This window comes from Uloborus diversus, chromosome 5, assembly GCF_026930045.1.
Source record: "Uloborus diversus isolate 005 chromosome 5, Udiv.v.3.1, whole genome shotgun sequence".
In the NCBI taxonomy this organism is placed as follows: domain Eukaryota; kingdom Metazoa; phylum Arthropoda; class Arachnida; order Araneae; family Uloboridae; genus Uloborus; species Uloborus diversus.
Genome location: NC_072735.1, coordinates 71,245,699 through 71,268,221, shown reverse-complemented (window position 1 = coordinate 71,268,221; position 22,523 = coordinate 71,245,699). Strand labels below are relative to the sequence as shown.

The window sequence follows — 22,523 nt, the reverse complement described above, 5'->3', positions numbered from 1 at the left end:
TTCTTTTAATGGCGATATTTTGTTAACAGCGGCAGTTGAAAAAATTGCACAAATGTATTCGCATAAGCTACTGAAATCTTTGCAAAGAGTTTATCGAGATTTCTACTGGTAGATTGGATCATGAGTCTGATCGCACAAATAATAAAAATATAACAATAATTTCATTAAAGTTCCATTTAAATGGAAAATAATCAGCCAAATCCATTTATTATCAGCCACTCTTGTGAAAAAACGTTACTTTAAGATTTGACTTGAGAAAAGCCTCAAACAGTCACACGAAACGCAAAAATATTGAACAGTACAACAATTCTAGCTATCAACTGAGAGTTGAGATGATACACTAAATAATGAATTAGGTTGAGGAGAGCCTTCGAACATGGAATAAAAAAAGCTCATATCTCGTTTTTCATACAGCTTAGAACTTTCTAACAGAGGCCATCTTCAGCAGAAAAATAAGCGCTTTCGATGGACACATAATTTTAATATGTGCACGTATTTTTTCACCGTCATATTGGGGCATTTATGCGAAAATTTGGACATATTAGAATAAAAAAGGAACTAACAATCGGATCTTTTTCGAACTGGTCTACAAACCTCCCCAGTACCAAAAAGAACAAACGGTGAAAGTTTCAGCCAAATCTGCCGGGTAGTTTCTGAGATCTTAGGGAACAAATTTACCAAACTCCATTTTTATATATTAAGATAGGCAAGCTGTTTTCTTTCGATACCGATTCCTCCTCTGTTTGTGAACCGATTTCCTTCATTCTTTTTTTGTTCAGTAGCTATTGCCGAGCTTTAGTGTCATCAATAAAATTTTTTGAAATCGAACGCTAATTAATGGAGATATTAATAAAAAATGCATTTTCGTCCTAAATTACTCTTTCTATGGGAACGGATGGTCCAATTTTTTTCGAATTTGATATGGTTGGAAAGGTCTTTAAAAAATACTCTTAACGAAGAAATTGTCAGGACGCCCAAGGTCCAATAACCTAAATCCACTAGAAAAAAAGTTATAAGCATTTTTTAGTTAGCGAAACTCAAAATTTTCAATTTTATCTCTTTTCCATTGTTGAAATTTATTGTTGGAAGCGTGAAACATTAAGTTTTAATTGGTTTTTTAAACAGCTCTTTCTACATGAAAAATACATTTTAGCGCTTTGAGCTTGGTATGGTTGGAAAGCTCGTGCAAAATACTATAAAACATGTTTTACCCGGTTTACCGTTCAAAAATGCCAATCCGCTAAAATGGCTAGAAAACGCGCTAGAAGCAGTTAAAAGTTAGTGAAAATTTATTTTTATTTGCTTTTTCACGCGACATAGTTAGCATGAAGAAATTGCTGGATAATATTGTGTTGTTACCAATTCTCGCTTGAGCATAAAGAAATGAAATACTTGCATTTGTTTTTATTATTGAGGCTTTTTAAGTGACTACGGGCATTTAAAATAATTTCATTTTGATCATGTTTTCGCGATTTTAATATTTAGATAAATCATTTTACGGAGTGAGGGCGGCTTTCAGTTCCAGCTCCCAATAATACCTGCATTTGCTATCACCACAAAACTTTTGATAAAATTGGCATATTATTACAACGTCCAGTAATTTCACATAGACAATGGGGTTGTTTCCTTCAGTCAAAAGTAGTACTTTTTGTCACTGAAATTGATAGAATAAGCAAAAAAAAATAAATAATAATAATAACAAGAGCCCAGAAAATACTTTCATTTTCCCAACAGTTATTTTTTAATTGTTTTTTTAAAATGTCAGATTTTTCAAACAAGGTGTGGTCTTGATGACATCACAAATGATGCTCTTTGGCCCATCTTTCCACCACGTTTCCACGTTATGATAATCAAGAAGCGAATTAAAATTGCACTCTACGCGTGCTATCAACCATATCGTTGCCAATACATGTGAGTAAAGGTGCAAATTAAATATTTTGCTCTGTGAATGGCAATACTGAATGGCATTTCATCATTTGTGATGTCATCGGCAGAAGCGTAAATAATGAAAGCGCACCGATTTAAGTAATTTTTTAAAAATATTAAACCTAAACAAATTATTTTTAAAATGGTTAGATCCTATGTTTTTAAGCATGCTCTTTCAGAAAAAAAATACTTTTAAAATTTTGGAAACGATTCCATTGTGAAATTGGTGAACTTTATCCATTTTGGCACCAATACCAGGGCGAGAAATATTTTTCTTTTGCATTCTTAAAAAAGGAGTACAGAAATGTCTATTTGCAAGGAACTGACTACGAATCAAGTCTCTCTCTTTAAGGTGGGGTTCCATTAAATTGTAACCGTTCGTGACAAGGTGGAGGAAATAAATGAAAAGAGGAACATACAATGGAGAGAATGAGACATCAAGCTTTTTTTTTTATAAGAACGTCTAATGAAATTCAGTATGACATCTGGCAAAGGGAAGAGGGTTTATGGTGAAGTGTGAAACTTTGTGACAAAGGGTAGAGGAATCAAAAATTTTGAAAAGTGCATTTGTCAGTTTTCTCCGAAATCGTAAACAAATCACAAACACGATTTTTAAAAAAAATAGCAATTTTATTGCGACGTCCAGTGTTTTTGAACGGACAATTTTTAATGTAGCAAGTAGGATTCGTTTATTTAACTGTTTGGAACTTAATAATTCTAACGGTAAAGGTCAAGGCAACTTAAACTTATTAAAAGAAGCATTGTTCATGCAGAAGTTTTATGTATAATCTGAGTTTTGCAGGATCATTTCATTCGGGAAGATTTCGATAACTGTTAAATTGGCGGGCGCTCTTTGTCTATTGGAGTTGAATTTTTGGCACTGATTGCAGCTCGAGAAATGTTTTTACTTTGCATACGAAAACAAAGAGTAGGGAAATGTATATTTGCATACGGTTGCCACAAAATAGGGGCTGTCCACGGATGAAGTCCCACTTTAAGGTGGGGTTCACGAAATAGTAACAGTTTGTGACAAGGGAGAGGAAAGACATGACAAGAGGGGCATACAATGGGGAGAACGTGACAACAAGCTTTTTTTTAAATTTTAATAGGAACGTTTATGGAAAATAGCGTGACATGTGACTAAGGGAAGAGGGAATATGGTGAAGTGCAAAATTTGTGACAAAAGGGGGAGCGGGTCGAAAGTGTTGAAAGGTGTGACATGCACCGCCCTTAACCATAATCAAATCTCAAAGACGGCCTTTTTTTTTCAATTGTACTTTTTTTTTTGCGACCTCCAGTGTTTTCGAATGAACCGGTTTATGTTGTCACGAGTAGAGTTCGTTCATTTCATACTTGGAAATTTATATTTCTAATGACGATGTCAAAGCAAATTACTCAATAATAGTAGAAGTTTTGTAAGTAATATTGTTCACGCAGAAGTTTTACGTATAAACTGAGTTTTGCTGCTTCATTCCATTCTAAAATTGGATGATAGGCGATTTTTATCCATTGGCGTGAAATTTTTTGTTTCCAATGCCATCGCGAAAAATCTTTTTCCTTTGCATATGTAAACAAAGAGTAGGGAAATGTCTACTTGCATAGGGTAAGCACAAAACAACATGGTATCCAAAATAAAATTATTCAAGCCAGGAATTTGACGACCACACCAATTTCTTAATGGGGTTATTTTCTTCAGTTAAAAGTGCTACTTTTAGTCAATGAAATTGATAGAATAAGCAAAAGAAATAATATGAAGCGAAAAAAAAATTTATTTTCCTGACAGTCAGTTTTTATTATTATTTTTTAATGTTTGATTTTGGAAATAAAGCGTGGTCTTTATGACGTTACAAGTGACGTACTTTGGCGCGCTACTCCATAGCCGAGCAAAAGTTTTACGTTTTGTTGTCAACAACGTTTCCAGGTTACGATAATTTGCGCTGTGCGCTAATGACATCAGTAAATGGCATTTCATCCCTTTTGATGCCATGTGCAGAAGCGTAAAAAATGAATTTCAATCTGCGCATCAGATAAAATACTGTTTTTTATTTTGTGTACATATAAAAATTGTATGCTTCCAGATGCAGTAAACATGAGTAAGAGTAGAAATAAAAATGTTAGAATTAGTTAAATTCATACACGTTTTCTCAAATATTCATTTATGAATATGGTCGAATTTCGACCACTGGGCAAACACTAGTATATATATATAGTCAACTCTCAATAACTCACAGTCTCAAGGGACCCACTAAAGCCTACAAGTTATGGGAAGTTCCCAAAACTTTCTCAAGAATTTTGGACTTTATGGAAACTTTAAGATAAAGAATATTTGAGTTATAAAGCTTCGACTTATTCAGAGTTGACTTTATGTACATTTAACATCTTACATGGTACACAATGAAACCATGAATTTTGTTAAGTCTCTTATAGTTAACTGAATAATGTCTATACTAATTAAAATTGGATAATTATGTTTTAAAGATTTTACAGATAAGCCATTGATGTACTTTTTTTTTTCTTTCAGCTTTATCTGTGAGCTTTATTTCCCCTCCTGCATACAACAGTGATAGTTGTAGCTTGAGAAGTGATGATGCTAGTCTCCATGGATCATGACATTTCAATCACTTCTTAAAAAATATATATTTTAGTGCTGGACAATTTTTGCAACTGCACCATGTTTATTGATATTTGTTGAAAATATAACATTTTAAAATATTTTGTTCAATCGTTTTAAATCTTCTCATTATTGTAAAAACTTTGAACATTTCCATTGAAGATCTGATATTTTCCTTCATGTTTAAATAAACAGAGAAAACTAAAAGATATATGTATATTTGAGTGCCACTTCCAATATATATACATATATTCAAGGAAATTCTATATTTTTGCTATGTTGTACAAAAACCTGTAAAAATTAAAATTTTGAAAAAAAAAAAAACTTTTCAATGCAGTTAGTTGATGAAATGCATATGCATTTGTTAATGAATGAACTATAACTTTCTCATTGATGTCATTCCCTTCCAAAGTCTCCTGATTTTCCATTTTCCAGAGTTGACAGTTGTGCATTTTGATATTTAGTTGTTAAGTATGTGCATGAAAAATAATTGCAGTAAACTAATTTTGTTATCAGCTTTTCTTTTAAGTCGCCAATTGTCATCTTTTCAGAGTTATTTTTGTTTACATTTTTTCGCAACCCTTCATCTTTTCCAGCCAAACATGTTCATATTAATTCAAAGCATGTCTACCAAATTGATTACTTGCAAACTTAAAGTTGATACATTCACTTGTAATAAATTCAAATAATCACTTTGAATATCAACAATTATTTATTTTTAGTTCATCCACAATTAATTTTTTAAATACATGCATTACACTCAATAAAACCGTTAATGCCACTTGCTTTAAATTGAAATGTACAGTTTGTATCAAAAGTGAGCGAAAATATGTAAATCAAAAAAAATTTTTAATAAAAACTATAAAATCTGAAAGTAATTTCACATGGTGACAAAAAGGCACTTGAGACATCGGGATTGCTGCTGATGCTAACATGCTATGACATGTCAAACACCCTAAAGGATAGTATAACGCTATGATATTGAAGTCTACCTCTTTCACAAAACATGTGAATTTGGTCCACAAAATGGTGTATTTAAAATAAATAATATTAATTTCTAATTCAAGTGAATAAACAATATATAACATTTGAAAGGTCACAATGAAAGACATAGGTCGCTGCTCACAAATTTTCAAAATCATTTTTTAAATTTGAAGCCCTCCAATCTTTTCTTTGTTATATTCTTTCTTGCCGGACTGATATTAGTTAAATACTGTTTGAAATAAACTATCAGTTCCTACTGCAACCTGAGTTTGGCAGAAAAATTGACTTTTATTCTTCAATATCATGGAACATTCTTCCCCTTGGCCTTTAACTTTATTTATTATACAGTTGAACCGTGTTTCGGCAAAAACTATGGGACCATGATAACTGTAGGCCGGATTTCATCTTATAGGGTAAATTATCAACTGATTGTTGACTCACAAGACCAAAAAAGTATTTAACGCTAAGTGATTTCTTGTTAATGAAGTTCCACTGTTTTCTAAACTTTTAGTTCACACCTTACCTTAGGTTTCACCAAAAAAATTTTGTTCGTTGATCGTTCTTCATTTAATCTAATAACGTGGCCAGCCCATTTGAATCTTTGAATAATAGCTTTCATTACTATAGTTAAATGAGTACACCATTTGTAGCTCAAGCAATATTTAAATGGTACTCAAGTTCATCCCATGTTCCAGCTTGCATGAACTGAGGAAGATTATGCTCCTTGTGGGTAATTCGTACCTTCAGATCAGTGCTGGATCTAGGGGGAGTATACCAGGGTTTTTGCCCCATGCTGCAACTTCTAGGAAATGGCAAATTCACTCTATTTCTGTACTTTTTTCATTGAAACTCAATTAGAAACTTGATGGAAGATGGGTAGGGATAGCAGTTTCAAGATTTGCCCCGCCTTGGAAAAATCGTAGATCTGTTGGTTTCAGATGCTTCAATGACAAGAATTTGGCACAAATGAGGACAAAAAATATTCATGAACCTATGAAGTATTCTTGTGCAAACTGCATACTCATACAAAAATTTGTTGTTTTTCTATAAGTTTTTTTAAATGTGTCAAAGAGTTTTCAAACACCCTTAATATTTATATATGTACAGTAGAGCGCCGATTATCCGAACACGTCGGGACCGACCCTAGTTCGGATAAGCAAAAGTTCGGATAATTGAACAGACAATTTAAAGGATATCCCTATCTATACAAAAACCTTCACACTTTATCCAGGCTTAGGACTGGCAACACTGTTAGTGCTGGCGTGTTTAAAAATGTTTTTTTTTTTTTTGTCTTTTTTTTCATTTTTTAAACTTTTTTTTGTCTTTTTTTCATTTTTTAAACTTTTTTTGTCTTTTTTTCATTTTTTAAACTTTTTTTTGTCTTTTTTTTAAAAAGATTATAATTTAAGTAAAAAAGCTTTTGATTTTTTCTTGCTTTAAAGAAGACATTCTTTTCAATGCTGCCATATCTCTAATGCTTCTTAAATGCATTGCTTGAATAGGATCAGCGTCTTTCTGCCTTTCGAGCCATTTCATAGCTTTTTCCAAGCATTCAAAGGCTTCGCTATGTGATGAACCTGGGTCATTTTCAGAGCATTCATTTTCAATTTCATTTTTATTTTCTTCATTTTCGCCTTCAATCTCAGCCACAATCTCATTGTCATTTAAAATCTGATATCCAGGGTCTTGCATGTCACAATTTAGCCACTCATTAATTTCTTTTTCCTCATAATTTAGGATTCTTCCCATCTTTTATAGTTTTACACTCCTCATTTTCCTTATCAGATGCTTCTGCTCCAGTATCAATTTTTTCCCTGTTTAAAATTTTATTCCAGGAATTTTTTAACGTTGATGATTTTACAAGCTTCCAGGAATCGGCAGCCATAATGCAACAATCTTTTAAATTAATGTTTTTGGCATTCTGGGAATCAGGCTCTTCAGTGTCTTCTGATAGAAGCATCTTTCTCAACATTTGCTTTCTATAAAAGCGCTTAAATGTCTCTATTACACTCTGATCCATGGGTTGTATCAGTGATGTAACATTAGGTGGCAAAAACTTTACTCGGAACTTCCCATTTTCCCGTTCAAGGGTATCTGCACACGGATGTGAAGGTGTATTATCAAGAAGTAGGAGTACTCTGCCCTCTTTCTTCACATCTTCTTGATGTGTCTTAACTTTAGGAATGAATGTGTGATCATACCAATCAATGAAACCTTCTGATATCATCCAAGCCTTCCTTTGAGAAGTGTAAATTACTGGCAGATTTTTCCAATTATTATAACATCGAGGCTTCTTTGAATGTCCTATCACGAACAATGGTATTCGATGGTTACCGGTTGCATTTGCGCAATTAAGAACTGTGATTCTTTCTTTGTTTAATTTAGTTCCAGAAGCACTTTTTTCGAACCCAGATGCTAATGTTTTTCGGGGTAAAGATCTCCAAAACAGGCCGGTCTCATCTGCATTGTAAATAAATTCTTCTTCGTATTTTTCTGATTTTACAAGTTCAATAAATTCTTTTACGAATTTCGTAGCAGACTCTGTAGATGCAGATAATTTTTCACCATGCAATCCGATTTCGCGTATACCATGCCGTAGCTTAAAATTTCTAAGACACCCAGAGCTTGCTTGCAATGTATTAGTATTTTCTCCATTCAACTTTTCGTTGAAAAATAATGCCTTCTCACATAATAAGGGTCCAGAAATGGGATGACCAGATGAGCGTATCTGCAAAAACCACATTTGCAAAGCTTTATCTACTTTATCATCAAAGGATTTTTTCATCGATTTTCTATCTAAGCTTCCTTGCTCACTTTCAAGTCCCGTTAAATACTTCATAATTGATTCTTCATTCTTTTTTATATCTGATATTGTAGACTTTCCTACACCAAACTCCGCTGCTAATTTTGAAGCGGCTTCCTTATTTTTCAGCCTCTTCAATATCTTTTCTTTGTCTCCTAGCGAAAGAACAACTCTTTTTTGCTTTCCAGACATCTTTTCACCTTCGTTGCAGAAAAAAAAATGAGCTAGATCGCTGGTGCAATCAACAACCGCTATCAAGAAACTTTTAGTAACAACCACTAACAACTCTATTAACAACAAGAATTAACAGCGGCTAGCAACCGATATCGACGATAACAAACTCTAAAAAAAGCAGAGCACATGATTCTGAGCAACTCACTTCGTCAACGTAGATACGTCACACAAACCAGTTTTTCCCCACGTGTCCACAGCGAGGGGTGGGGGGAGAAGAATGCAAACAGGAATTTTGTGCTTTGACCTTGGTTTCTCAACCCCTTTCTTCAAACCTTTTGTGTTCTCTCTTCCCACTAACAAAACTCCCCAAAAATACCTTGCAGTTTCCGGATTAAAATTTGTATGCCAAGAAAGAAAAGAAAAAAGATAGATAACAGGGTGAAAAAAAGAGTACGTACGTAATTGAAAGCTTGGTTGGAAGGGACAGAAAAAAAAAATTAGGTTTTGGATGAAAAATATGCCGTTCGCATAAAGTTCGGAAAAAAATTTTAAAAGGCGAAAAACACGGTTCGGATAATTGGAAGTTCGGTTAAAAAATTTTAAAGGGCGAAAAACACGGTTCGGATAATTGGAAGTTCGGTTAATTGGAGTTCGGATAATCGGCGCTCTACTGTATGTGTGTGTGTTTGAATAAAAAATGCAATTAAACTACATTAACATTTTGATTATTTTTATTTTTTTTTTAAACTAAGAACAGAATAACATACATTTTCATTACATTTTTCTTCTTGAAATAGACATTAATTACAATTCACTGATTTTTTTTATCTCTATTGATTTAAGGATAACTGAGCATCAAATTTCGTTTTATTAGTATCCAACACTAGCTTTTTTTCTATTCAAAATATCTGCATGAAGTCAATGCAATTATAATAACAGCAAACTGTACAATTGATCTCACATTCGTTTGGAAAAAAAATTAATTTCTTTTGACAAATTTAAAACATATATATCTGAAGACATTTGTGATAAAAGAGAATGCTGGCTCTCATACACAGTTAATTATTTTTTATAGTTCATTTAATTTTTTAAACAAAAATGATGTTTTACAATTAACTATCTTGCTAAGAGAAATTCATAAAAACAATGATGCAATTATAGAAGCAGTTTAAGGAACTGACTTTAACAACAATTTCATGTTCTATCAAAATTTTATTCAAGTATGCAATTGCTAATATTTTATTTAGATGAAATTGAATTAAATTTGCAATTTAAAAACATGATTTTGTCTAGAAGATCACAAATAAAATACCACCGTTATTATTATTTTTAATTGGGGAAAAACAAGTTTTTGTTGTTTTAAATTGTATGTTTGTTGAAAAGTTATATAACTTCTTCAACATATTGAAAAAATGAGCAGAAGTGTACCGTAATAAGTGATACTTTTCATGGCATTAACTACTGCTTAGTGACTTTTCTTGATTTCCACAATTTCAATAGACGAACTGAAGAGAAGCAATTAATTTTTAAAGTTCAATAAAATACTGTATGTACTATATGTGGAAAATATTAGTTGTTTGAGCTAAAGTAAAAGCAAAATAAGCAATCAATAATAAAGCAACCAATAAATGAATTGGGGTTGATAGCTATTTGAAGAGCTATGATCGGACTTCTGCATTCATACAATTGCTCATAAGGTTTTAATTGTCTATTGAACGTTTTGCATTAGTGAAGAGGCTCCAATGTCTTGAAATAACTTTCTACTGTCTCTTTTGGCAGTTTGAACTACCAATTTTGATAAGAATTGAATAAATACCTTTTTACTTGAAAAATAAAAGAAGAAAACATTGTGCATCAATACATAGTTTTATATTCTTGAATTTATAACCAATTTTGATGCTCACTTTTGCCTTGATTAACATACTAATATTGTTAGTAAGCCTAAAGTACTAAGCAACAAATAAAGCAAATATCAGCATTTCAAGGCACAACGTATCACAGTATTGTAGCTAAGCTTTGCACTTAAAAATATAAAATAAGGCAAAACAAGTTATTTCAAAATGAAGTGTTTGATTGATTTAAAAAATTCCATTTAAGTTAAGTACTTGATTTTTTAACTTCAGCTTAACAAATGAGCTCAATGAAGCTTTAAAATAAAGATATTTTTTCAAATGAAAAAAGCTTTTTGGTGAATTTTTATGTATAAATCATAAAATTTTGCAATAACTTCACAAATAATTAAAGATATATAAATGCTTTTGCAACATTTTGTAGCACCTCTGCCATATAAATAAGGGCTAAACGATGCTGGTTTATGAGTTTTATTTACTGTCAGTTATGATTTGTCATACTTTTATTTAGAGAAGGGCACCTTAAATTCGAACAATGTTCTTTGGTTTTTAAAAAATGAGAACCACCACATTAAAGGATGATTTTTTGTCCAACCAATTAAATACTATGGACATAGACTGGTATACTTGCCGATGGAATTTAGGAGTTCAAAGCTTCAAACTGAAAGTTCAACCTCCTCATTTTCCCTATCTTAGGGGGATGAAATCACGCTAGTTATAAATAGATAGATACTTTTTTCAATGACATATTTTGTGTTTTTCATGTTGTTTTATCTGCAGGAATTCTATGGGATATTTTCATTTGAAAATGTCCACTATTATTAGCAATTTGTCAGCTTTTAGGCTAATTGATTACCTATGTGGCTAAATATAGACAAATGTAATAGAAAAACAAATTGATTAGATAAATTACACAAAGTACATGGCATCTCGAAGAGATTTTGCTCTGAAAAGTATAACTTTTAGCTGTTTTTTTTCTATGTATTTGTGGACAGAGGGGATACATCCCTTAAATTGCAAAGTAACAGGCAAATTCATCTCTTTGAAAGATTTCATTACTATTACATAAACTTTAACATCAAAACTAAGATTTATTGATATAGCAAATAATAATAATTATTATTAAAAGTAATATTACTTATATGTGCATATGATCCAAAATCCTTTTTTAAATTTATTAGTGCTTCAGATGCAATTTAAATTAGACTGTACTAGACTTAAAGGATAAAAAATCTTGATCTTCTAGCAAGTAGCAAAATTTAAAAAACAGGGTCTACATATTGCTGTGTTTTACTAAAATTAAATTTGCTCATATAAATATTGAATTAAATCTTATTCCATAATTAATACTTAACTTTACATTGTAAAATTTACACATAGACATGTAATGGTACTTACTTTTGAAAGTTTGTTGTAAACTGTGTCATACTGTTAAGACATTGTCCATGGTATTGAGTAGTGTTCAGTTTCGTTTTTTCCATAAAAATGTACAGAGATTTGTGTCAGAAAATTAAGAAATCTAGCAGTGCCATTAAACTTGTTTTTGGGAATAAGACTACTGTGGAGTAATAATTAATGAGCAAGCCTTTGTTATAGCACAAAATACGGAGAAAATATTGAATTTATTTTCCATTGCAATGCTCTTTTTCTTTGCAATTAGTACACTAAAAATATTTGTTCTCTCGTGAACTTAGTTTACTATGAATTTCATTATCTCACGATCTACAGATATATATATTTATTTAATTTTCAAAAGGAACTTTCATACCTCCATAAATTTAATAATTTAGACACATGGCAGTGTGTCAGCCAAGTTCAGAAATCAGGCGACACATCTACCAGTGTGCATCTTACACGAACCATTTCAAACTACTTTTGACCCCCTCATTTCTCAAAAACTGTTAAATCTACATGCTTGAAATTTTGTCTATAATAGAGCTGCATAGCAGATCTATAATCCTAAATTTCATGAGTGTACCTCTTATAGTTATGGAATTATTAAGATCTGAAAAGTGTCATTTTTAACATTGACTCACTCACTCATCAAAATGTTTACGAAATTCCAAGTGTCTCACATACTTGAAATTTAGCATAAAGATATATTTTCATGCATATGTAAAGGGAAAAGTCTAAAAAGCCAAAAAACTACATTAAAATAGCAAAAAACTACGCTATTTTTTATGAGCATCACGGCGTAATCTCCTCACCGCGTGGTTGCAAAATATTTCGCCAAATAAATCAAATGGGCTCATCAAACGTTGCCAAAACAAGGTTGTTGAAGTTTTAAATTAACAACTTAATTTCTAACCAAGATGGGGCTTTAAACAGCACTTTAAGTTCCGCTAAAATGAAAAGTGATCCATCAAAAAATTGCAAATCTAGAGCTAAGCCTTTAAAATCAAAAATAACCAGCTTTAAAATTTATGAACCTTTAGATCTCAATTAAATGCAAAATTTTACCACAGGAGCAAAAATGGCAGCAATAATTTCAACAATTAAGAAATATTTTCGCCAATTCTGCATATTTTATAATCTACGTTATGATAATCCCTCCGAACAATAAAGAAATTCTAGACAGATTTTGAGATGAGTCTTAGCAAAAAAGACGATTATTACCCAAAATTGGCAATCGCGCCAAGTCTTCAGTTATCGAAATTTCTTCAAAACTTCTAACTCGCAACTCCAGAACTCGAATACGCTACCTTGCGATGATTAACAATACTAAAGAAAAATGTAAAACATTCCATTCCACGTGCTTTCTTTGGGGTAAATTACAGGCTTCAGACAGTTTATGGTGTAATGGTAATTTCAGAAGAATGGAAAGGAAAGCTTCCCACAAACACGATGAAAAATTACTATCATTCAGTAAGCGTCAAAGCAAGTTATAAGTTACGGCATTTTCTTGCTTTACCTTTTTCATCCGCCATTAGACAGTGGCTGCAGCGCCCCCTATAGTTTATTGGAGTTTCAAATAAAAAGAAATCGCAAACCAGTGCACCGTAAAAGCAGAAAAAAGAAAGGAAATCATATATTTGTATATGCTTTTGCATTTATAACTGTCTAAATTAGAACATAATCTTTGATTTAGCTTTTCAAAAAGTAATGATATCCCAACAAAACATAAATGTGAAAATGAAGACAAGTTCGGTCGAAATGAGATTCGGGGTAGACTGTGTCGTCGACAGAAAAAAAAGTTCAGATCTAAACGGTTACCAAGCTCCATAGCAGTTCCTCATAGATGTTGGATTTTCCCATGTTCTTCAGTTCATTTAGAAAATAATTTTTCACTTTCTTTGATAATGGATTTTAAACTTGGCAAGTTTGAAAAAAAAATCATGACTAAAACTTGCCACAAGTTTAAAATCCATTATCAAAGAAAGTAAAAAAGTGTTTTCTAAATGAACTGAAGAACATGGGAAAATCCAGCATCTATGAGGAACTGCTATGAAACTTGGTAACCGTTTAGATCTGAACTATTTTATCGGTGACATCGTCTACCCAGGGCCTCATTTCGACCGAACTTGGCTTCTTTTTCGCATTTATGTTTTGTTGGGATTATATTCAGTCAAACTGATACAACGCAGTGATGATTTTACACATTTGGTGGTCCATACTTTTTTGGGGGGGCCACACTGTAGGTATTACACAATACTTTTCAAGTGTAATTTTGTATCCCATTCTGTGGTGACGGTATGTTGAGTAAAGTGGTATATTGAGTTATAAAGAAAAAGACTACATCTATACAAGGTGCAATCAAAAACTAAGGTGACTTTTTTGAATTTTGTGGGACATTTTCAGTTGAACTTTTTTTCCTTATATTGTTACACTTGTCCCGAACACACAATCAGTTTCAACATAGTATTCTTTATCACAGATGTAAAGGTTAGAAGTTTTTTGCATGTTCAGCAATTTTCTACAGAATTTAAATCAAATATGTGTAAAAAATGAAATAAAGTGCTCCAAAAAAATTGAAATATTGACAGTGGCATATAGTGAGTCTATTCTGAGTTTAAAACATGTTTGTACATGGTGCAAGCTCTTCCAAGAAGACAGGGAAGATATTAATGATAAAGTTCACTCTGGGGGGGGGGGGGATGTCCCAGCATAGTAACAACTGATTAAAACATTGAAAAAAATAGTGCTGAGGAATCATCAAATCACCATTAGAGAAGTTGCTGGTGATGCCAGTGTCTCATTTGGTTTCTCCTCTGCAATTTTAAGGGATGTTTTTGGCATGAGAGGCATCAGCAAAGTTGTTTACAAAACTGCTTAATAATTGTATTGGTTTTTAACCAGAATCAACAATTACAATCATGCCTCAGCCACCATTCACCAGATTAGGCCCCTGTTTCTTTTTCTGTGCTCAAAATAAAATAAAAACTGATTCATTCAAAGGGCTCAAGGTTATGCCAAAGAGTGCTTTGAGGATTTTAAAAGCAAGAGCGTATTATATCTGAGGGGGATTACTTTGAAGAGAAACAGCATAAATATCAATGAAAATATTTTTGGGGAAAAATTAAAAATCAAACTTACTTTTTGATCACACCTCCTGTGTTGAATATAGTAATCTTAAGCAACAAGATCAAACAACAGAAAATAGAACCTGTTATAAGTTCAAAATGTATAAAATACTCAGTAGTTATAGACATTTAAATTTAAAAACCTTAATGCAGATTTCAGAGTTACATTATTTATATTACCTAAACTATTTGTTCTGAGGTAAAAAAATATTTTAGAGTGCTACTTTGATGCTGTGTGTGGTCCCAATCTAATGGCAACAAGCAATAATGAATTTTTTAAATGATCAGCTTTCACGAATTCTTTTTAAACATTTAGGCAGTAAATTAAGCCTTTCTACAAAGAAAACACAAAGAGGAATCAGAGCTTTATTGGAGGGTATTAGGTGAATACCTTCTGGGTTTTTTTTTTTTTTTTTTGAAAAATAGCATATACCCTCTGATTTTCAATGAAGTTGGTTTTTTTCTTTAATACAAATATTTCTTTAGAAAAAAAAAAGAACATAAGAAATATCGCCTAGCTATGCCTGATAGACATAAAGGTCTACTAATTTAATTTTCATCATTTATTTTTCATTGTGTACAATAAGTTGTAGTCTATGGACGAATATTCATCTCGCCCATTATATGGGACGCATTTATTAGTATCTATTTATGTTACATTAAATAGGAAAGTTTTCGATTTTTCAATTTTATTTTTATATGATAGAGTAACATGTATGAACATCATAGGAGAAAAAATTTTTGCGATACTTAAGTAGTTTTTTTTTAAATTAATTTTTAAAGTTCAAGCGCTTGTGACGTCAAATGGCATAGGAAGTGACATCATGCGCTCTTCCGATGGGGGATAAGCCGAAGGTCACGCATTCGACTTTGAAGACGAAATGTAAAAGGCTTATCTCCTCGCATTTCTGGAACATTAAACGTCTCATCCTCTCGAAAATATTCGAATATCATCATTGATGTTACATAAGGAAAATTATTTAGATTGTGCTTTAACGAATCTGGTCTCCATAGTATGTTCAAAAGAATTATTGAATTTCTAAAAAATAAAAATATCAGTGCGCTCAAAATGTCCCTAGCGGAAACAAGGGATCTTCGGCGGAAGGCTGCCCATTCGCGCCCTGTGACGTAGGCTCGTGACGTTTCAGAAGAGCGCACTTTTGCGTGTGGATTTTTGAAAATTCATTAAAAATCAACCACGGTGTTTTAAAATTCAGCGATGGTGAATTTTTTAGTTTTGAGGGTCAATTAACAATATCCAATAGCCAAAATATGAACATTTAATAGGTTGCAACTTCCTTATTATTAGTACCTATTTTTTGTTTTAATCTTGGTTAGGGGAGAGGGGGGCACATGTGAACAAAAACGACATTTTTCTATATTTTTCATTATTGATTTGAGATGAAAAAAAAAAGGTGCTAAATATGATAAACAAACATTTGCTAATATTTTCAAGCAGTTATCCCCCTTCTACAAGAGTAAATTCCAACCTAAAAATTAATTCTAAAATATGTTACATTTTGTTCACATCTGCCCCGGTGGGGGGGGCAGTTGTAAACACACCTGGGGCACAAGTGAACAGATACATAAATGGTATAAAATGCACCTAAGCATATCTTTAAGTACTCTTTATTACACATTAATAAACACAATGAAAATATAAATATTGAGTACATAATAAATTAACTTGATTCGACGAACATTATAGCCTTCAAGTTTTACAGAAAAAGAAACTGAAGAAGCAGCTCGATATGTGCTACCTAAAATTGTAGGTGGGGGTAATTTTAGCAGAATATCATCTGTTTCTGGAAATACAAAGGTTTCATTCTTCTGCTTCCTCATGAATTTAACATTTGCTTCATCACTCTCCATTTTCTCGATACCGCCAACATAGTGAATTTTTGTCTTTTTTGTAGTGAATTCTACATGGACAAAGTCATTCACAGCTAAATTTTCTGGTGCAAGGTTGACTTCAGCACAAATTTCTTGATGGCTACTCTCTTCAAAGCTAATGTCGGACTCGGAGTCACTGACTACAACCTTTGACTGCTCCTTTTTCAACAGTTCAGCAAGTTCTAACTTTCTTTTCTTTGCAACTCTTTCACATTTTATCTTCATTTTCTCTGCCTTTTCTTCCATAGCTTTGACAACAATGTCTTTTTCGGGGGTGTCTGTTAAAATTCTTGATTTTCTTTTTTGACGCTGCTTACTTTTCAATAGAGTGGAATCGTGAAATTCTATTCTAGGCAATGGTCTCGCACATTCTGGGATGGGACTTGAATGTGCATTGCAGCTGGTGGAGGCATCCTCAGGATTAACTGGCATTAAGCTTGTTATTTGAATTGGGATGAAATCAGCGTCAGTAAAAGCAAGCAGAGATAACGGCCAAATTCCTGGTTTAGAAAAACCCAATTTAATATTTTTGGATGTAAAGGCAGCTGTGAAAGCTGGTGAAGAACACTGACCAATATCATATATAGTTATTCTTTTTCCTGGGTGTAATGTCAACCAGTCATTGAAAGAAGTTTTTAGTGCAGATTTAAAGGGGCCATAAACACCTACATCCAAAGGCTGCAAGCAATGTGAACAATGAGGGGGGAATGTAAGGAGTACTATTCCATTCTCACAACAAAATAATATTACATCCAAACTGATATGACTTTCATGATTATCAAGTAGAAGCAAAACAAGATTTGCTGCGGTACAGCGGGAGTACTTTTGGAAGTGTTTTACAACTTCTAGGAAGATATCTGCTGTCATCCATCCAGTTTTGGATACTAACCCTAAGCTTTCTGATGGTGCTCCATTTAAGAAAATATCTTTATATCTTTTTCTTGGGAATACAAAAACAGGAGGTACAGTGTTTCCCATTGCATTAACTATACCACAAAATGATACAAGTTCACCTCTCTCGCCTGAAACATTTTGTCCAACTTGTTTCTCTCCACAAACCACGATCACTTTTGGAGCCTCCAACACAGTCGCAATACAGCTGATACTAACTTCAATTATTAAAATTTTTAATTATTCAATGTTTCTTAATTAGCCTAATCAAATAAAAAATTAAACAATTTTTGATATTGAAATAACTAAAAAAAAAACAGTATGGGGCACATGTAAACAGTTCACACCTGCCCCTACATAGTGTGTTCACATGTGCCCCATATAACAACTTAAGCCTAATCTGATAAAAAACAATATTTCTTTCAAATTTAAAAAAAAAATAGAGTACAAAAACTTACTTTATAAATCCCACTTCAAAATGAATAAAGTTCAAATCACAATAAAGATAGTGTTGAATGTGTTTTTACTCTGAGAACTGGAACACGAAAGTTTACTGGCACCTTCCAAAACAGAAGTTATTATGATAACTAAAAAACAAAATAGTTGAGATCTTTGAAATTTCAGGCAGCATACAGTACTACTTCTGTCATCTACATGAATTTTTTTCAGATTTTTTTCCTCATGTTATCTGGGTAAAATATGGTTTGTTCACATGTGCCCCATGTTTACATGTGCCCCCCTCTCCCCTACCTATAAAAGTTCTTCTAAGAGCTTTAGTGTATACCCTCATGTTTTTTAAATTTATATACAGTAGGGTTAAAAAAAAATGAGCTTAAGTTTCAGACACCCCCTATTTTTTAGACTTATTAATAGTATCATTCTGTAAAAGTTTTAGTTTCTTGCTCAAATTTTAAGATGTTCAATAAATCCTTAATTTAACATTAACCATAGTATAGAAAATGACACAAGTTTAAAAACTTTTAATTTCCTCAGCTGTTTTTTTTATTTGTAAATAATTATTTTATTGCAATGTATATGCATATTACTAGTGCATATTATAATATGCAGCCTTTTTTTTCTGTTCAATACATGTTTCAATCCTTCATTCCATACTTATGAAGTTTGGGAGAGGGGTTGAGCAGCCTCTTGAAATTCAAATAGGAAGCTAAAATTCTTCCAGTCTATTACTATCCACAAGTCTAAAATTATTGAGGGGTAGCCTCAGAAATTAGAAAAAAAAAAACCTTTAGAAAAAAATTTCACATGTATTTTTAAACCACCCTAATGTTCAATATGCCTTCTGCTACTTTTACGATTACAGTACAGGAAAGAACATACATTTTTACAACTGTAAGAAGTAAAAAATAACAGTAAAGTTTACTGGCAGAATCATTAGGACAGCTGTTGAGGTGCATGAATGCCACCACTGAAACAGACAGCAGAACCCATGCTGAAGGCATTAAAAAGCATGTGCAAAAAAAAGCCCTCTTTTGCAGTGTTAGAAATAGGAATTTAAATCTAGACTTCCATTTTAATGAATCTTTTATATATGTGTTAGAATATTTTTAAAAAATATTTATTTAAAAAGGCTACGCATCCCCGAAAGCACATTTAACAGGATCTGTAAAATAAACATAAGAAAAGGATTTTTTTTATAAATAGAAGACTGATTGGATTGTAGTTAAAAAATACTTTTACTAATTTATTCTTTGAGGCAATCACAAGTTTGAAGCTTATTGAGTCAGTAAAAAAAAGCTTTGATGTGATCAAAGACTTAAGGTATCAAATCTGTACCTCAGAGCCCAACTGACATGAATTCAAAAATAGCGATTTTCTTTTTTTGTGCATTATATGCAGAAGCCAATTCCAAATCAAGCCATGTGCATGAAATTCTTAAAAAAAAAAAAATTCAATTTTTTATGAGGGTTAAAACAGCATGCGTCTCATCCTTTGCATGTGCCAGAAAAAGTTCTTCCACCTGTAAAATCACCATAATGTGACTTACATCCTTCTGACTCTGAGATACAGAAATTTAGCACCTAGAATTGGAAATTTAGGCGTCAAATCAAATTTTTGGTCACAAAATGTGATTTATAATGACCACTGATATCTAACACTGCTCTTTAGCGTTCAGTCATGATCATGTTTCTTGGCAAGCCACATGTTTATTGTTAATGAACATGTGGCTGAGTGTTTTTGCCTGGATACATTTTGGGGTAATTCACTTTTGAATAACCAGTAAAGCTGTATATGTAGAAAATTATAGAGACATTTAAGTTTATAAATCTAAAATAAATTTCTGAGCTTTAACATTTATTTAATATTCTATAGGTAAAAAAATATTTTAAAATGCTAAACTTTTATTTACTTATTTTTTGACATGGAGTGTGGTCTCAACCTAATTCTACAAGCAGTAATAAATAAATATTAAAAAGGAACATTTGTAGATATTCTACTGAAATGTGGTGTGGGCTAGCACTATGGTTGGTGTCTTAACAGATTGGTTACATTGAAATTCCTGTATGAAAGATTTGTTTGGACATATTTATGGCAATGTGCCATATTGATAAACAATGGGCACTAAACTGGAGTTGTAGTTATATTATGGTAAAAAATTTCTTAACAATGCCTTTAGTAATAAACTCCAGTTCATTCTTCAACATTTAAAAACAAGATGTTGTGACAATGATTTATTATAAAAAGAATTTTAAAGAAACTTCCAACAGTACACCACTTAAATTTAAAAATCATTAAAGCTTTTCATCTTAAAAATAGAATCAATAACATTTAATGATATTTTCAGCCAAAAAGTTTCATTTTAAAATTCAAAATACATTTCAACATGAGAATAAATTCTGCTATATATTTTGATGACTCTTCAAACAAAAAAACACATATATACACACAATATTTACAGCAAATATGGCTTTAGAAGTAGTCTTTTACATTTATCATATTACTAAAATAGAATCAATTAAACCAATAACTTATACTAAAAATATTTTTGTCTAGGCAAAAAATCTATGTCTTTGTTTAAGTAGTACTATGTATCCTACTGCTTGCATAATTTCTCCGAAAAATCCCATAAATTTTTAGATAAGACATCATCCATAGCTACAGGCGCTATTGCTTCTTTCTCGCAATTTCTGTAGTACAAGCCACTTTCACCTTCAACTTCCTCCGAAACAGCACAATGCAGTATTGTCTGACATCCTTCATATGGTGTTCTGATAAAAAACCACGCAATCGGTGCAAGTAAAGCCATTTTCCACCAACTGATGGACATGTATCGGCCTAAATTGGTCCAAACCATGCCTGGACTCACTGAATACACGGAGACGCCAGTGCCTTTCAATCGTTTGGCTAGCTCGCGAGCGAAAAGTACGTTAGCGAGCTTACTATTTTTATAAGCCATGCCTTTATCATAATGAGACTCCGAATTTATAGTTTCAATGTCTAATTTTGCTCTCTTGTACAAAGCAGATGAAACGATAACAATGCGGGAAGGCGCCGATTCTTTCAATTTCGATAACAGTAGCTTTGTCAACAAAAAGTGACCCAAGTGATTGACACCAAATTGCATCTCGTAACCTTCCTTTGTCGTCATGTAAGGGCATTTAAAGAGACCAGCATTGTTAATTAGAACGTCGAGTCGGTCTTCACTACGATAGAATTCGTCGGCAAATTTTTGGATGGACTCAAATGATGCAAGATCGAGTTCAAGAACTTTTAAAACTCCACTTCTTGATTGCGATCGTATTTCGATCAATGCTTTCTGAGCCTTTTCTCGATCACGGCAAGCAAGAATAACCCTGGCACCTTTATTTGCGAGCTCTAATGCAGTAGCTTTACCTAATCCAGAATTAGCACCGGTAACAATCACGGTTTTGTTCTTCATGGAACGACTACTTTTGCATCTTCCCCACTTATACGCTCTATACTTTCGAACTAAAACCATCCCCAAAGCAACAACAACAGACGTACCAAGAATTTTGATGATCATATTGGCCGATTACACCAAATCAAACTCCTGAAAACTTCATTCAATATAAACAATAAGTCAAAGTAGAAGTTTTTATGGATGACAAAATACGAAATAGTCGCATTAGTTTCTAGCTCCATGAAATTTAGTAGATATACACTAGAGTCCCTATCAGAGGCGTAACTTGGCCACCTGAAGAGGAGGGGGGGGGACTTTTTCTTAAAGGGAAATTTATTTGATTCATATTCTGCCATTCTATTAAAATGATGCAAGAGACATTCTATTTTAGTGGCGCACCAGAAAAAAGTTTGTAGGGGGAAGGGGGCATATCGAAAAAGGGAAGAACATTTTTTGATCTGATAGGAAAGGGGGGTCCGGGGGTTCTCCCCCCAAAAAAATTTTGAAACTTGTAGCTTTAAAAACGCAATATGGATTTTGCTTGCTAATGTTAGGGGAACAAAATATACAGGGGTCTTAGCGGAAATTTCTAGAAATTGAAGCTTTAAAAACACGATTGTAGGCTTTATTTATTGACGTTAGGGTAAGGGATGGAGCTTAGGGACTGTCCCCCGATCGATTTTTTTGGTCGAAATCAATTCCTCCTCCCCCTGCAAGTTTTCGAAATTGAAGTTTCGAAAACGCAATTTCAGACAAACGTTGAAGATTTTACGGGAAGAAGGTCTTGAAGATCTTCCCTAGTAAAATTTTCAAAATTAAGGTGCTAAAAACTAAAGCAATGTTTTATATTCAGAGGCTATTCCACTTAAAATTTTTGTAAGTGTAGTTTAAGAAACCTGATAGCTTATGATATTGGAGAAAGGCGGTATAGGGACCCTTTCCCGAATATTTTCTGAAATTCAAGTCTTGAAAACGCGATTGTAAGGCCATA

The 22,523-nt window shown here is 32.7% G+C and overlaps 2 protein-coding genes across 2 annotated transcripts in view; one reads left to right on the top strand and one right to left on the bottom strand.

The window, feature by feature from the left end:
* LOC129223055 (sodium-independent sulfate anion transporter-like) overlaps nucleotides 1–6,619 on the top strand; it is a gene marked incomplete in the record, with an annotated part of 130,798 nt that extends 124,179 nt beyond the window's left edge. Inside the window, 1 exon segment of the mRNA XM_054857620.1 lies at nucleotides 4,448–6,619. Coding sequence (XP_054713595.1) covers nucleotides 4,448–4,536 — 89 coding nt within the window.
* Nucleotides 6,620–20,391: 13,772 nt separating this feature from the next.
* LOC129222451 (retinol dehydrogenase 14-like) lies at nucleotides 20,392–21,771 on the bottom strand. The gene has a single exon (XM_054856965.1). The coding sequence runs from the start codon at nucleotides 21,653–21,655 to the stop codon at nucleotides 20,705–20,707; it is 951 nt and encodes a 316-aa protein (XP_054712940.1). The 5' UTR covers nucleotides 21,656–21,771; the 3' UTR covers nucleotides 20,392–20,704.
* Nucleotides 21,772–22,523: the final 752 nt, after the last annotated feature.